Source organism: Megalobrama amblycephala, linkage group LG7, assembly GCF_018812025.1.
Source record: "Megalobrama amblycephala isolate DHTTF-2021 linkage group LG7, ASM1881202v1, whole genome shotgun sequence".
Classification (NCBI taxonomy): Eukaryota; Metazoa; Chordata; class Actinopteri; order Cypriniformes; family Xenocyprididae; genus Megalobrama; species Megalobrama amblycephala.
The window spans coordinates 19,890,679-19,906,352 of record NC_063050.1 but is presented as its reverse complement, the minus strand read 5'-3'; the positions used below and the strand labels follow the sequence as shown (position 1 = coordinate 19,906,352).

The 15,674-nt window shown below is 36.4% G+C and overlaps 1 protein-coding gene across 2 annotated transcripts in view; it reads right to left on the bottom strand.

Annotated features, from left to right (window-relative positions):
• neurl1aa (neuralized E3 ubiquitin protein ligase 1Aa) overlaps window positions 1-15,674 on the bottom strand; it is a 91,138-nt gene that overhangs the window by 37,216 nt on the left and 38,248 nt on the right. Inside the window, exon 1 of one of the 2 annotated variants that reach the window (XM_048196359.1) lies at window positions 10,037-10,285. The exons of the other annotated variant lie outside the window; for it this stretch is intronic. Coding sequence (XP_048052316.1) covers window positions 10,037-10,070 — 34 coding nt within the window. The 5' untranslated portion in view covers window positions 10,071-10,285. Of the gene's footprint in view, window positions 1-10,036; window positions 10,286-15,674 lie in introns of those variants that run through there. 2 annotated transcript variants of the gene reach the window in all.

Sequence of the window (15,674 nt, the reverse complement as noted above, 5' to 3'; positions counted from 1 at the left end):
TGAATGATAAACCGCTCGTTTTAAAATCTTCCCGGTCTACTGACATTTGCTATGACATCGTCTTCAAATATTACAATGCTCATGCTAACTTTTGTTAAAGGGCTGCTTTATTATGATTTCACATTTTTAACTTTAATGTTGCTTTTAGAGAATAAACAACATCTGCAAAATTAGGACGCTCAAAGTTCAAAGCAAAGGGAGATATATTCTTTTAAAGAATTCTCTGTTTAAGGACTACAACAAACAGCTGGTAGGGACTACAACAAGCTTCTTCCTGGGTTGGTGACATCACAAACCCTAAAATTTACATAAACCCTGCCCCCGAGAACAGGCAACAAAGGGGTGAGGCCATGTTATTGCAAAACAATACATAACACAAATGTCATAAAAGCAAGATGACAACATAAGTTATAAACATAATTAAACAAAACCATACCTGTTCTGTCTTCATGCAGCATATGGCTCTAGCTCTGTAGGCATCTTACAACAGTTTCCACAGGAGTGATTTATAGATCATCATGACAGAATATGCTAATCAAAGATAGTTAACTCCACATCAGCTACATAAATTAAGCAACAAACGGTTCAGAAACTTCCTGTTGCATTCTACATGTTGTCACTTCTTTTTGAGTCTCTCCTTCAATGTCCAACTCCGTTTTGAACATAAAAGGCTGAACAGTTTCTGACATTTTCAGCGAGTCTGAGGTAATCGGCACTGCTGAGCTAACACTAGTTCCTGAAACTACACCCTCTTCTTTAGAGCAGCAGCTCATTTGCATTTAAAGGGACACACACAAAAACAGAGTGTTTTTGCTCACCCTCAAAAAGTGACAAATTTCAAGGTGCTCTAAGTGATCCTGGGTGGATGTAACTTCCTGTTGATGTTCGAAGTGTTGTCAAACAAAACAGAGGCTAGCTAGACCCTCCCTCCCCCTCCCCTCCGTGCTTCCTGAAACAGTCATGAACGCGCATTTAAAATCATTCTTGTCGGTTATTGGCTGGAGCATGTTTATTATGTTTTGTGGTCCAGGCTGCACCAGGTAGTTTTCGGAGCTTGTGGCGACTACAGGGACTGCATTTTTTTACAGTGTGTTCAGGGGACAGGCAGCTAGCGGATAGTGAGGAGATGTTTGCTGTATGTGACAAAAAATTTTAAAAAAAAATGATCTGTGGGGTATTTTGAGCTAAAACTTCACATAAACACTCTGGGGACACCAGAGACTTATTTTACATCTTGTAAAAGTGGCATTATATGACCCCTTTAACTCTACAATATGTAAATCCACTTCACCAGCTAATTACTCTTCAACAGCGATGCCATAAAAAAACGGAAGTTCAAACACAAATTTCTAAAGATGGCTGTGCGCTTGTTTCTCTGGCTTATAAGGTCTATAGCAAGGATCAACCAAATAAAAAAAAAAATATTGATAAAAAATAATAAAAAATATTGACACCAAATGTTTTTACTAGGAATTTTTTTACTTATTGTAAAAATGCATGCACAAAATAAACTTAGTGGGGGTAAAATGAACTGAAAGCTCTCATTCAAGAGCTGAAAGCTGATACTGACAGAGATAGAAATATCACTATATTGCTTTACACTATACAACACGCTATATCAAAGACAGAATTAAATGTGACATTTATTATTATGGGTTTATGTGAAGATTGTTTCAAGTTCATTTAAATTAAAAGTTTTCATATTTTTTTAGAATCCTATTAAATGCTAGAAATTATGGCTTTCAATCATACATTGTTGAATGTCTACTCTTTTCATCCACAGAAACTGAGGGAAAAAATCAATTTAATTGAGACATCAGTAGAAGTATTGGTATTGGTATTCATAGTACATAGTAAAAAGATGTCATTAAACAAATAATAATAATATTGTGAAATATTATTACAATTTAATATATATATTTTTTTTTATAAATTATAAAATGTAATTTATTCCTGTGATTCAAAGCTGAATTTTCAGCATCATTACTCCAGTCTTCTGTGTCACATGATCCTTCAGAAATCATTCTAATATGCTGATCTTCTGTTCAAGAAACATTTATTATCAATGTCAAAAACATTTATGCTGTTTAATATTTTTGTGGAAAACACTTCTTTTAAATTGTAATAATATTTCACATATATTACTGTAGTTTTGATCAAATAAATACAGCCATATTGAGCATAAGTGACTTCTTTCAAACTTCTTAACTTAATTATTCCAAACTTTTAACCGGTATGTATATGTTCATACTGCAATTTTATGTGAAGCCAGTACATGGATCTTTTTAGAAAATTTCTAAACTGGGAAAGAGGTTTAGTAAAGCACACTTATGTAAATAGTGAATAATTAGTGTTCTTTAAAAAAACAAAACAAAAAAAATCCTTACATTAAAGAGGATCTCCACATGCTAAGGTCAGGTTTAAATTCGCTGTGTGTAATAAGGTTGCCAGGTAGCTGCTATCTTTATCCCATTACATCCTCATTACCATGCAGACGTGCTTGGGGCAGGTTCAGATGTCTGACTGTAGGTAAGAGTATGTCATGTTATGTGTAAACACCTCACATCACAGACACTCTCGTACACTCAACATAAAAAAAAAACCTGCTCGGCCAGCAGCACTCAAGAGCTGTTTTAACAACAGAACATCCCGAAGCTGACGTTTCACAGTTTCGTTTGCTGAATATACAGAAAGTTTGATCCAAAGTGACTTGCAAAGAAGCACTTGAGAGTATTTTATTATATACATCACAAGGAGGAAAAGTCTCCAGCCAAATATACTCAAAATACAGACAGTACAATATCTGTTCTGTTTCATGTGCAACAGCTACAAAAGACAGTAGGTGCATCCCAATTTGGGTATGCACTATGCCGTTTTGTAGTATAAATTATGCGAGTAGTGTGTTTACACTGAACATTCCAAATAGAAAAAGTACACTTTAAATACCTGGATGATGCACTTAATTAACCGGAAAAACTAAGTGTGTGACGTTGGATACTTTATGCACTCAACTGTCACAGCTACATAGCGGAGGGGGAGGGGCTCCGATGTTGAATGACAATATAATCTTATAAAATGCATGGTTGAATACATAGTGTATAAGTACATAGTGTAAGTGTATGCATCATTTGGGACATAACTAGATGTGCAAGCTTTTTCAATGTTAAAATTTGTTGCATAATATGCATTTGTAGTGTGTTTCCTCTGGGAAAGCTGCAGGCTCAACAAGCCAAGTCAGACTCAGGTCATATGCAAATGATATAATTATTTGCTCAATCATTTGCTAGAGTGCATTGTATAGGTTCACAACTGGGAACATTTTAGAAATACTTTAAATTCATAGATTGTATTTAAGTGGAAATGTTTCTTAAATGTATTTTCGAAAATCCTTGTAATTAAATAATTGTCATATATGTGTTTTATGTTTGATTATGTCAAGCATTGTTCTTCTTTCTGAGTCTATTCTCTAGGCATTAGCTTTTAATTTGATCTGTTCGTAATCACATTAACTGTGCTACTGTAACTACATGTGTTCTGATACTTAATATAACTTCATTAGTAAAGTTGTTTTGAGGTATCAGACACCAGAACGTAAATAATCTACTTGAGAATCTGTTTTCCCTGAATCATTAAACTGTTAAAATTTCATTAACTCACATAAATGATTATCCGAAAAAGAAAAAAACCCAAAAAACATGGCTGTATTGCAAATGCTGTAAAACAAAAAAAGCAATAGCAAAAGAGAAGATTTGCTTACATGTTTAGATAAAAGTAAGAGATCAACTGAAATTGGCATCTTAAGAAGAGATGTACTTGGCAACTATACAGTGCTAATCCATCTGAGGTGATAGGCATGTCATGTGACCACAACACTTCAGTCACCATGGCAGCAGGCTTGGCTAAAGATTCATATGCTAATAGTTATTCTGGTCAAAAACAACGAGAATAACAGAGGGAGTTTCACCTGGCTGAGCACACACCCTGTGGCCTCTGGTTTATTCAAAGCCCTCGCTCAAGTGTCGTCACACACATCAATCAGAACACACACACTGTCACTTAGTATCAAGCATCAACACTAGAAGAATTCATCACTGTCTGTTTATTTATTTCACATTCAAACAACAGCTCAGAACATTACCAACAATGTTCAGGCTGACATTGAACAAGTAGAGAGAACGTTTTTGTTCCCTCTACTTGTTCAGTTTATAAGTCAATAAGACTCATTATTATTATTTTTTTTTATTTTATGTCTTTATATTTTTTATACTATTTTCTTTGATGTTATATATATATATATATATATATATATATATATATATATATAAATATATAAAAACGGTTAGTTCCTGTCCTTGATTCTGATTGGTCGATAGCTGTGTTTTATTCAAGATAAAACACGGCTATGACCGCTTCACCCTAAAGGTTCTGTGTATCACTACACAACACCCTTAGCAACCACTCTTGGCAACATAAACTGTTTGTTCTCAATTGATATTGTTCATTGAAGCTTACTGTATTATGTAGAAGAGTATTGCGAGAAAGATAATGAGTGAGCGAGTTTATTACCTGCATTCAGATTTAGCATATTATTTCAGGTCAGTCCTATGTTCATAATAAAAAATTTAAAAAAGTTTAAATGTCCGATGTATTATCTTGTCCTTTTGGCTGTTTTCCCGTGACTGACAGTGCTAGTCAAAGCATTTGTCAGTTGTGTCTTGTTCCGTGTTCACAACAATTCATTGTAAAAGTCTTTGCCGCCATCTAATGGCGTAATAATGTAACTTCTGTTGCTGTTCACGGTCAGGGACTAATTTTTTCGGTGGAAGGAAGGCTGTTAGGGAAAGTTTACTTCATGAAAGATGCATTGATACAAATTTTTGGCTTTAATATTTGTATTGTGTAGTAACCGTTTAATAAAAGCAATAAGGTACTCGAGGCTAGTGTTGTATTGGGAATAAGTCGGCTGAAGGGTGATGTTAGGCACGACACGAAGCAGAGTGCCTGCAACCCCTTCAGCCGTGACTTATTCACGATACAGCACTAGCCTCTAGTATCTTATTTCCTACATTTACAGTTATTTGTGGGAGATAGGATCAAAGTCTTCAATTATCTACACTTCAGCAAAAACTAATACTAGGTTAACTATTGTAAAAGAACCTTTAAAACAGTTACAGAAAACAAGTAAACATTCAGCAATACAATAAGAACTAATAAAAACAACAAATAAACACAACAGAAAAAATAAAAATGAAATTTTTACAGTCCTTTAGGTTTTTCAGGAAGATGTATTAAGAGAGTTAAGTAATAAACAACAGAAATTGAATAAAGTCATCAAATTTAAAATAACACTGCTGTATACATTAAATATTGACTAATCCTTATTAAAACTATAAAAGATATTCATTCAAGAGCAGTGAGTGATTTTATCTTTGTCTTTTGTTGTTTGATTAACATTAATGACGGCAGCAGATTTATTAGGCTGCTGTCACTTTAAGAGCTGCACGGATCCAATATACTGTTACACATGCGTTTTCTTTCTCAACTGTTTACATTCATTTAAACAGACAGTGTTTACGAGGATACTTGGCAAAACGGCATTTCGACATTTTTGTGTATTTGATCGTTTAGGCCATTAAGTTTGGCTTAGGATGAAGGAATTGGATGGTGCGCTGGGCAGAATGCAGCAGCGGCAGAATAACCGTTTTAGCCGAATCTATCTATCTATCTACAATTATTGACAGTTTTGGTTATATAAGTGTCCACTCTTTTATTTTATTATATTTTTGTTCCTGGAGTGTGCATGTCCATGTTTGTAATTGTGTCCTGAAGTCAATTAGCAACTATCTTGTCCTGTAATAAAGTAAAGTATCATGAATGAGTGAACATATTAAGCGCTGATCTTCTGCCATGGCTGGCTGGCTCTTAGGTGATCTGATCCGTATACACAAACACCAGTGTGTGGTGGTGTCATTTAATTCCTGCGGTGAGAGCGGGATTAAGTGACTCATCAAGGATGTTGTGCTCCACAGAGGTGCAGCAAACGGTTACTTAGCAGCATCAGCACCTGACCTGCAGACATATGTTTCTGACACAACACGCAAACTGAGCGATGTAACCACAGCAGGGATTGTAGATAAGAGCGCTTCCTCTGTTTGCCTTACAATAATCTGTCACCACAGCGCATTGACTCCTTGTCTGCGTGTCAACCAATCACTGATAATCAATCCCAACATGCCCCATTAAAAATTCCACTCCAAACAATCTCCAGTGCTAACAGTTTCCTCATGTTGTTTGTGTGCATGGCTGTCTTACTGTGGATTCAAAAAAATAACACAGTGGTAATTGATTCAGTAATTATAATACTTTCCGTGCTGTTATAAACAAATTAGCAGCAAATAACAGCACTGATGAATAAGAATTGGGGATGCACGAAATATCAGTACCATACTGGGGTGTGTTTCCCAAAAACAAATGTGGTCGCAAGTTCCGTCGTTATTAATGGAGTTTAATAAAACTTGCGACCGAGATGGGCGACCAAACGCACCCCTGGTCTGTTCTTATTTGTACCAACATCTGGTTTGAATAAGTTTACATAATTATGATTTTTGGCCATTATTGGCTAGTGTTGGATTTTTAAATTGCACGTGCTCATTTATCCTATTTTTACATTTAGATTTTACGTTATGCTATAACCTAACGCTCATGTAAAGGGAATCTTTACAGATGCTAATTTAATAACAAAATCACATGTAGCATTTAGAAAATCTCAAAATGAATATGAATTGTTTTAATATTGAGCATTATAATATTTTATTTTTAGTGCTTTATTTTTAGACAAAATAGTATAAAATTTCAATATGAGTATTATATATTTTAATATTATTAATATAATAGAATTCATCAGTTATCAGTACCAGCAATTATTTTTCTTTTGTTGCATCCTTACACTGTAAAACATTATTTTCATGATTTATCACAACATTTTCTTGTCAAATCAGATAATTAGATAATTAATATGGTTCAGATAACATAATATTTTGAGTTTCTGTTGATTAAACCAATCGCCTTTAGACTGGGTAAACCCAGCCTGATCTGTCGGCGATTTGATTTAGTCTGGCAACTCAGAAACCCGTACATTCATTTCTACTGCTTCTGTTACACTTTTGCGGGAACCAATCACAGACTGGCTTATCCACCTTGCTCGCTATTGGCGGGTATAACACGATGACGATAGAGAAGCGACGGAAAGCACGACCGTCAAACCAATTCCTTTTCACCTCTCGACGATGCTAAATGACTTCTTTAGTTTAGCAAACAAATCGCTCGAGTGGGTGTAAATACCACTCACTTTCATGTTTTTTTTTTTTTTTTTGCACAACCTGCAAAAATCGCTCGATGCCATTACTGCTTCTGCAAACCGCTGATCAATGCTACAAACCAATACAAACTAAACCTGTCTGGAGTTTTCGCGTCACTCTGAAAAGTATGTCACCCGGATCGTTGATCTGATTGGTTGAAGGACTATCCAATTGCGTGAATAATGCTCGTTGATCACGCCTCTTGTGCAGTAGAAAATACATAGCAGACTCCCCAGACCAATGTTCAATTTTAAATTGAGCTTGGTCTGGTGATAGCCAGACAAAATCACCTTCATTGTATTAACTCAAATTTTTAGGAGGAGAGTTGGGAGTTTTCATTTTAGTGACAGTGGGAAATATCTGGAACAACTGTCGTAATGTTCCATTTTTAACAGCCTTTATAAAAAAAATACTACTTATTATTCATGTCTTTCCTGCTTCAGGGGCCAGGATGTGTCCCAGAGGTGCATGAGAAACACCCAACAGTCTTAAACACACACATACATACATTAAGTGTCTCTATCCAGTTCAAACACTACAAACCAGACAATCTTGTTCTCAGTTCTGGATGGTTTCTGGTTTCATACAAAGATGAGTTAAAGCACTGCAATCTACTGCATCTGAGGTGAAAGATGTGTTCATACCCGGATAAGCAATTTATATCTACTGTCAGCCTGCTGCAAGAAGTGAAAAACAAACCCTGAAATGGGAACTGGAAAGAGAAACCAGAAAGTTATGACCAAACTTTTTTTTTTTTTTATAAAGAAACACTAAAAACATAGTTGAAGCCTAGTCAAAGACAGTGCACTCATATTACTATGAATGGGAGAAAGTGCAACATGCAATATGATGGAATATGTCGCATCTTCTAAATAAAAGAGCAAATCGCCAATTGGTAAAGTCATTGCGTCACTGCAGCTGCCTTTACAAGCTCTGGTTCTGAGACAAGTGCTTATGACTGCACCAGTGCATTGGCTGGTCCAGCCCAAAAAATGCAGTTTTTTGTCATGATTTGAGCATTTGGAAACAAAATTTATGAAACAGTTGATGTCAGATTTCACCGGTGATTTCAAATAGTTAATTTAATGGTAACCTTGGTGAACAACTTTGGAGAATTTGATGTTTCCCCATTCAAAGAGATGCATGACCCGAGAGGTGTCTCAAAGATGGCTGTCAAGCAAAATAACTTGCCTTAAGGGACTTTGGCATATTGCATGTGCTCTAATACATTAAGCAAAAATGAAGTAGTTTGTGAGTAACCAAACTCCTTGAGTTTGGCTTGCGTCATTTCCCAATCCTGTACCCACCTCTTCTTCCCATCATTTCCTTTTGTCTTCTTAATACTCTCCAAAAATAAATCTAAAGTTCAAGTTCAAGGCCCCAATCAAGTGTCTCTCTTTTTACGTTTTTTCCATACTTTTGTCTAAATATTTTCATTTCAGAGCTGACTTATTTGTTTTAAAATGTACACTGTTGCACTCATATTGCTCATTGTGGTTTTGTGATGTGATTTATTTAATTATTTACTTATTTTAATTCAGAAATGTCCTCAGGAGTTTTTTCAGTACATTTCGAGTGCATTTTATACTAACACCAGGTGCTACTACACATACTGGACTGTTATATCTCTAGTCCCTGTTTACCTAATTGGATGTGATATAGTGCTTTAATTAGAATTAATGATCAAGTGGGTCAGATCCACCAAGGGTTCAGATTAACTCCAGGCCAATCAGTTGCACTGAGAGCGAGAGTAAGACGGAGAGATTTACATAAACCAACTGCTCATGTCTGTTTCAGTTACAGTCACACATCCAACAAGGAAGATTATTCACCCATTCACCCTGCAGGCCAACGGAAAACATCCTGTACTAGATCAACTTGTGACATTTAAACCATATTGAATCAATCTATCTGGCTATCTCTCTATTGCTAGCTAGTATCTATCTATCTATCTATCTATCTATCTATCTATCTATCTATCTATCTATCTATCTATCAAGCACCCACATAAAAAAAAAAAAAAAAACAGATGCTAAATTGCAAGGCAAGAAATACATGTTAGAATGGCTTGCCAAAACCCACACTGTAGCAGCACAACAGCATAAACATGAAGTTCAGGGAATATCAGTAAATACACTGAGTAACCATTAACCATTCATTTTATGTAAAACCAATCAATTGATTTATTGATTTATTTGGTTCTCTTTTGAGCCAGCTGCTTCACGGGCTTGTAAATCGCCTAATAAAATGAAACGCTGTGGAAAACCCGCACTAAATCCTTCTTATTTCCAACAACAGAGGGAATCCCCACAAATTCCCTTCCCTTTCTCACGCTTTCAAGCTGCTGTGGGGGAAACACGTCTGATGTCGAAAGCGCGTTCACTGACAAGAGCGCCTGGACGCGGAGACGCGCTCGTATATTCGTTCCAGTGAGCGCAAAATCTCTAGAAACCTATACAAATACTGTCTACATTAAGTGTATGACTTATGCTCGAATGTGTTTTATGTTGCAAATATTCCAATATGTATGTAATATTTACAGTCAGGCGTTTTCCATCTTAAATCTATCTATTCTTTACAATACAGCTGAAGCAGCGCGTGTAGGACCCTTCATCAGCAGGCAAACATTAGGAACATCATTCAGCGGTTGTATGTAGATCCTTAACGCAATTTCTCACCGTACAAGGCGTTTCGGGTTATCTGGCCTCCCATGACTCAACGCCGGGTCACTGTTTTGCGCTTGCCGCGTTTATTTCTCAAAGGTTGAGAGTGCGATAATTCCACACCGACATCATGCTGGAGGAAGATATCTCTCGGCCCCCGAAACGAGATGTAAACAGTCGGACACTCCTCCTGTCTCGGTGCTCATTGACTGAGCGCGCGGACACCAGCGCCACACTGACTCATTTACATAGAAGGCGGAGTCTACAAGCGCTTCACTGAGTGTCACTCCCCTCCACTACAGACCCACGCAGACATATCACATATTCAAGAAACGCAATGTAAAAGGTATAACCTAACAGCTATTTTATAACCTAATATCGTTTCCTAATTGGAAGTATATTGTTTTGCACATTTTTCTAAAACTGCCAGATGCCAATTATGCATTATACAATTCATGTATTAATTTACATTTTTGTGCTTAATGCATTACTAAGTAATTTAATTACTTTCCATTAAAAAAGTAATATAAGGGATTACTCTTATCTTATTTATTTATTTATTGTAATTTACTATACAGTATAGACTATAGAACAATTCTATACAAAGCAATAGTGGATTTAACATCAAAATTTGACGTCTAATGTTATAATATATGTTTTTAATGTAATTAACCTTCTCCCTTTAAATACTTTTTTCAGTTCAAGAATAATTTATGCAATTTTATATTTATTTGAAAGAATTAAAAGAGCAGTTTCGTGTCTGTTTTTGTATTGTTCAACTGATATGGGATTTAGAATGTAAAATATATACTGTTTGGTATTGGAATTAAAAGTCCTAGAATCTAATGAAGCCTTAGTATTGAAATTCAAGAATATTTATTTAGTTATTTAGTTAGTTTTACCATATTAGGCATACTGCAATGTCTAACAAATGTGCAAAAAGTAAAACTACAGTAATTAGTAAGTTAGTAATATACTGTAGGGATTCAGGGACAACATTTTTAAATGTATATTTCATGTCATATTTTAATTTTCAAGGTCAAAGTTCAAAGGGAGAAGTGCCTGTCAAATGTGCAATGGTGAGTTTACTGATAAAGTTATTACAGTTTCACTCACTAGCGTTGTGTGTGTGTATATATATAATATTCATATATATATATATATATATGCAAGAAAAAGTGTGTTCTCAGATATTTAATAAAAATGTCCACTATAGAAAACAAAAATGCACTGTTGGGTGTCAGGAGGATATGCACACTTCTCTGATGTGGTTGACCAAAAACAATATTTCAAGAGGAAGTACAACTTTCAATTTGAAGTAAAGAGGAAGTGACAAAAGAGGAATGTTTTTTTTGCGAACAGCCACAAAATAATAGCTAAAGAAATAAGCTTATGGAAAACAATGTTTACAATCCCTTTTTTTGTCATGTCTTTGAGATACAGTAAACGCCAAACAAAGTCCATATGGCCAACCCATTTTACATCTCAGCAGAATGACTGAATTAAAAACCCCAGAACTCTAGAGGAAGCAGCATATTCCTTTCCTCCCTGGCTTTCTGTGAATGTTGTTCTCTCTCTTCTTTGACCCTCAAGAATTATGCCCTGCTAATGTCATCTCAGGTCAATCTGCTTACTGTCACTCCACTGAACTGGGAACAGGTTGTCCTAACCCAGATTTTAACTTCTTCCACTTTAAGAAATGTTTCTTCAGCCAGTATTATTTCTGATACAGGGGACGGTTAATTCATAACACTTTAGAATTGACATGGCAGAATTTTCATTTGGTTATATAAATCAGTTAATAAACAAATAGCCTGAGAGTTTCACTGTTTCAAGTTAATAAATAAATGTGATCAAAAAAGGGCCGGGAGGATATAAACTCAATTAAACTCATTCTCACTATTGCCTCTCTGATTACGTGGAAAACATTATCCACTAAAATCACGTTAGCAATAATATTTACTTTTTTTGCTGTCCCCTTTTTAACAATTGGAATTTTGAAGGGAACCATAACAAACCACAGGCCTTCGCTCCAGAACACCACCACTTTGATCAAAATGAAATCATCGCTTACTCCACAACGATGGGCTGATTGGTGCACTCTTGCTCACACATGGTGCACACATTTTTGGGAGCCCATGCCCGAAACGCACCACAGCTTGTGCTACTTTTGTGTTCAGGAATAGGGGATTGTCATACGGCTTTCATTAGCACTGCATGAATGATGAATCGATATCCTTTACGATACATGACAAACAGAAATTAATGGTGCTCTTACAAAGCCCTCCTTCTGAGAATTATGACAGTGCATGTTTGCCATTTAGATGTTTTGGGGTTGTTGTTATTATGAGGTAAATGTTGGAGTCATTTTGTTTTCTGTAGGCAAGACACATATATTCATAGTTCAGTCATGAAACTCATCCGAGCAGCTGATCGGTTCTTATATAGCTGACTGCTTTGGCCACTTGATCTGTTTGTTCTATGTATTTCCATCCCAAACTGGCTCATCTCAGTGCAGTGCTTCATGGAAATATCCATAGCCCTCCACCTTCCCCAGCACCACCTGCTTAGATCTCAACCTGGTCTCGTGGGAGAGACGTACCCGTGGGCACGTTTTCGCGAGACACAAAATTACGTACCGGCGCGTACGTCTGGCTGCAGTTTCCGACAGAAACGAACGCTAGAGGCCGGTAAAACGTCAATGAGCGCTTTGGCTCATTTTCACACACGGTTTCGACGACGGCCGGGGTCGGATTATGGATTCGTAAAGCCTCGTTTTGAAGTCTCCTCACGCAATATCATGTCGCGACTTCAAAACGCTTCTTACCGGAGTGCTGATTTGTAAACGAACATACTTTGGACTTTCCGGCTCTACGCGTTTCGCTTTTTTTGGCCGCAACCAAGCTTGCTCGGTGGCTCAGCTGATACAGAGTTGGACTTACGACGAGGGGTCGATTCCTTCACCCCCCCTGCTTGGGTACAAATCCCGCAAAAGGTGACTGACTGGGCCAAAAAAAAAAAAGAAAAGAGATCTAAACAAGCTGAAAAACGGTACATGATCGCAGACGTTTGCTTTTGTTAATGCCATCGGGTAGGTTTAGGCGTAGCGTCAGTGGGACTTTATTTTAAAACGAAACGGAGCGCAAATGTCAAATCGAGAACCGCGGCGATTTGTCTAAAAAGCAACGTCATAAAAACGTACTGTATTCACCCTATTATCTGCTCCGGCAAAAACACGCTTTTGCCGCCGCTCAGTGGACATTTCACAGCGAAACCGCAACGATATGTACTCACTGGTACGTATTTTGCGACTCGTGAAAACATGCCCACGGGTACGTTTTCGTCGTGAGACCAGGTTGTTAGATCTGCTAGGAGGTTTTCCCTATTTTCCTTTTAGCATGCAGAAGCTCATCTCCTATTCACTGTATTTATGTGAATGTTTCGGCAGTAGCTTTCCCTCATGCCAGCCATGGCAGGTAGCAGATCTAGTCCGCCAAGACAAAGCTCATTCCATTCTTATCAATAACATTCTGTTTAATACCGTTCTGAGAGTTGTCATGATTGAAATATAAATACAAATATATTAGGGCTTTAATGGTACATGTATTTGTCCCGAACCGTATGGTATGAATGTCACTGTTCGGTTCATGCAGTCAGACAACGAATACAGTCAGTCACAGGCGATCCACACTCCAATCCAGAAGGGGGCGTGAGTGGTAATGCAACACTGTTTGCTAACCTCCACAACAGGAAAAAGCACAGAATAAGAACAGACTATCTAGATATGCATGTAATCTCTAAAACCAGTGTTTTAATCATGGAAAGACATCAACGGCCTGAGAATAATATCTCTCATAGCATTACGTTTACCTCAGGCAAGTCATTTACTGTCCACAGCATGTTAGTTCACTAGAGAAATGAACTCTAGAGAGGAGCATTTCATTAAATATATGCACTATATTAGCTTATATATTCATACACATACACACACACATATGTAGTATTAGATATAGTGTAAATTGATCAGGAAATAGTAAGCTGTTCAGCTATGTGGCACCACTGCAATGAGCAAAATGGCTTTCTACAATTCTCACTATATACTCTAGGTAAACAAATTTAAGCTAAGTGCTTTATGTACCTATAAATATGGCTAAACACTGAAACTTGAAATGATTGGAAGCACATTGTAATTGGAGACTGGCTGAAAACTGTCCATGAAATACTATCCTCATTAGAACCAAGAGACAGCCGATGCTGGAACAGCACTTATGGATGACTTGACAGGCACTGCAGCTGAACCCCAGCCTGCGTTTGAGTGCTGGGGAGACAGCCAAGGCCAATTATGCTGACCTTTAGGATTCAGATCCCAAAGTGGGAATGTTCCTTTGCAGATACAACATCAATCCTGCAGTCACAGAGGAGTTTGCTGAGGCTGTATATCTGTGTGTATTGTGTTTGTGCATTCTGCATTAGGTTATCACGAGGATGCCCCCCTCTCCTTTAATTCTAGACACATATTCTCTTACATAATACACTCAGATAGATAAAATGCTTTGGAGAGGCTCTGTTAATAGAGCAATCCATTATGTTTCTCATCCTATGTCAAAATACTTCAATTAACATTTTATAATTAGACCTCATAATTACATTAATCCAGCAAACGGTCCCAACCTTGAATTATTATAATGTCATAAGTTTTATAATGCATTGTCAGTTAGTTAATTAATTGTTTAACTTAAGATAAATGGCCATTTATTATACAACAAAAACCTGCAGGCTCATTGCACAGTTCTCTGGAAAAGGGTTTTTTGATGCCAAGGAACTTAAAATATTTAGACTAATATTTTAAGTTGACTCTTATGCTCACCAAGGCTGCATTTCTCTCTCTTTTTTAAAATATTACCACAAAACTTTGAATGGTATCATTGTTTTCACAAAAATAGTTTTCAACATTTATAATAATCATAAGAAATGTTTCTTGAACAGCAAATCAGCATATTAGAATGATTTCTAAAGGATCATGTGACACTATAGAAGTAATGATGCTGAAAATTCAGCTTTGATCACAGGAATAAATTGCATTTTATAATATATTAAAATAGAAAACAATTATTTTAAATTGTATTAATATTTCACAATATTTCATGACATTAATATATCACAATATGTGAGCATAAGAGACTTCTTTCAAAAGCATTGAATATATATATATAATACATTTTCTTACTGTTTAGAACTAGGGATAACAATAAAATACAATTATTAATCTCATCATTTCCAACCAGTAACTTTGACCAATTCAAAGTTCTCCTTTTTCCCCCCTCTTTTTTTTTTTTGTTTGTTTGTTTGAAAACCCTGCTCTGAAATACTTGATTCTGATTATATTTTTTGTATAATGACTGCTAAAAAAGAACCCCAAAAGAAGCCCTTAAAGGGATAGTTCACCCAAAAATGAAAATTTGATGTTTATCTGCTTACCCCCAGGGCATCCAAGATGTAGGTGACTTTGTTTCTTCGGTAGAACACAAATGATGATTTTTAACGCCAACCATTTCCGTCTGTCAGTCGTATAATGCATGTCAATGAGAACTTTGTCTAAGAGTAAAAAAAACATGCACAGACAAATCCAATTCTGTTCGGTTTCTCGCACAAA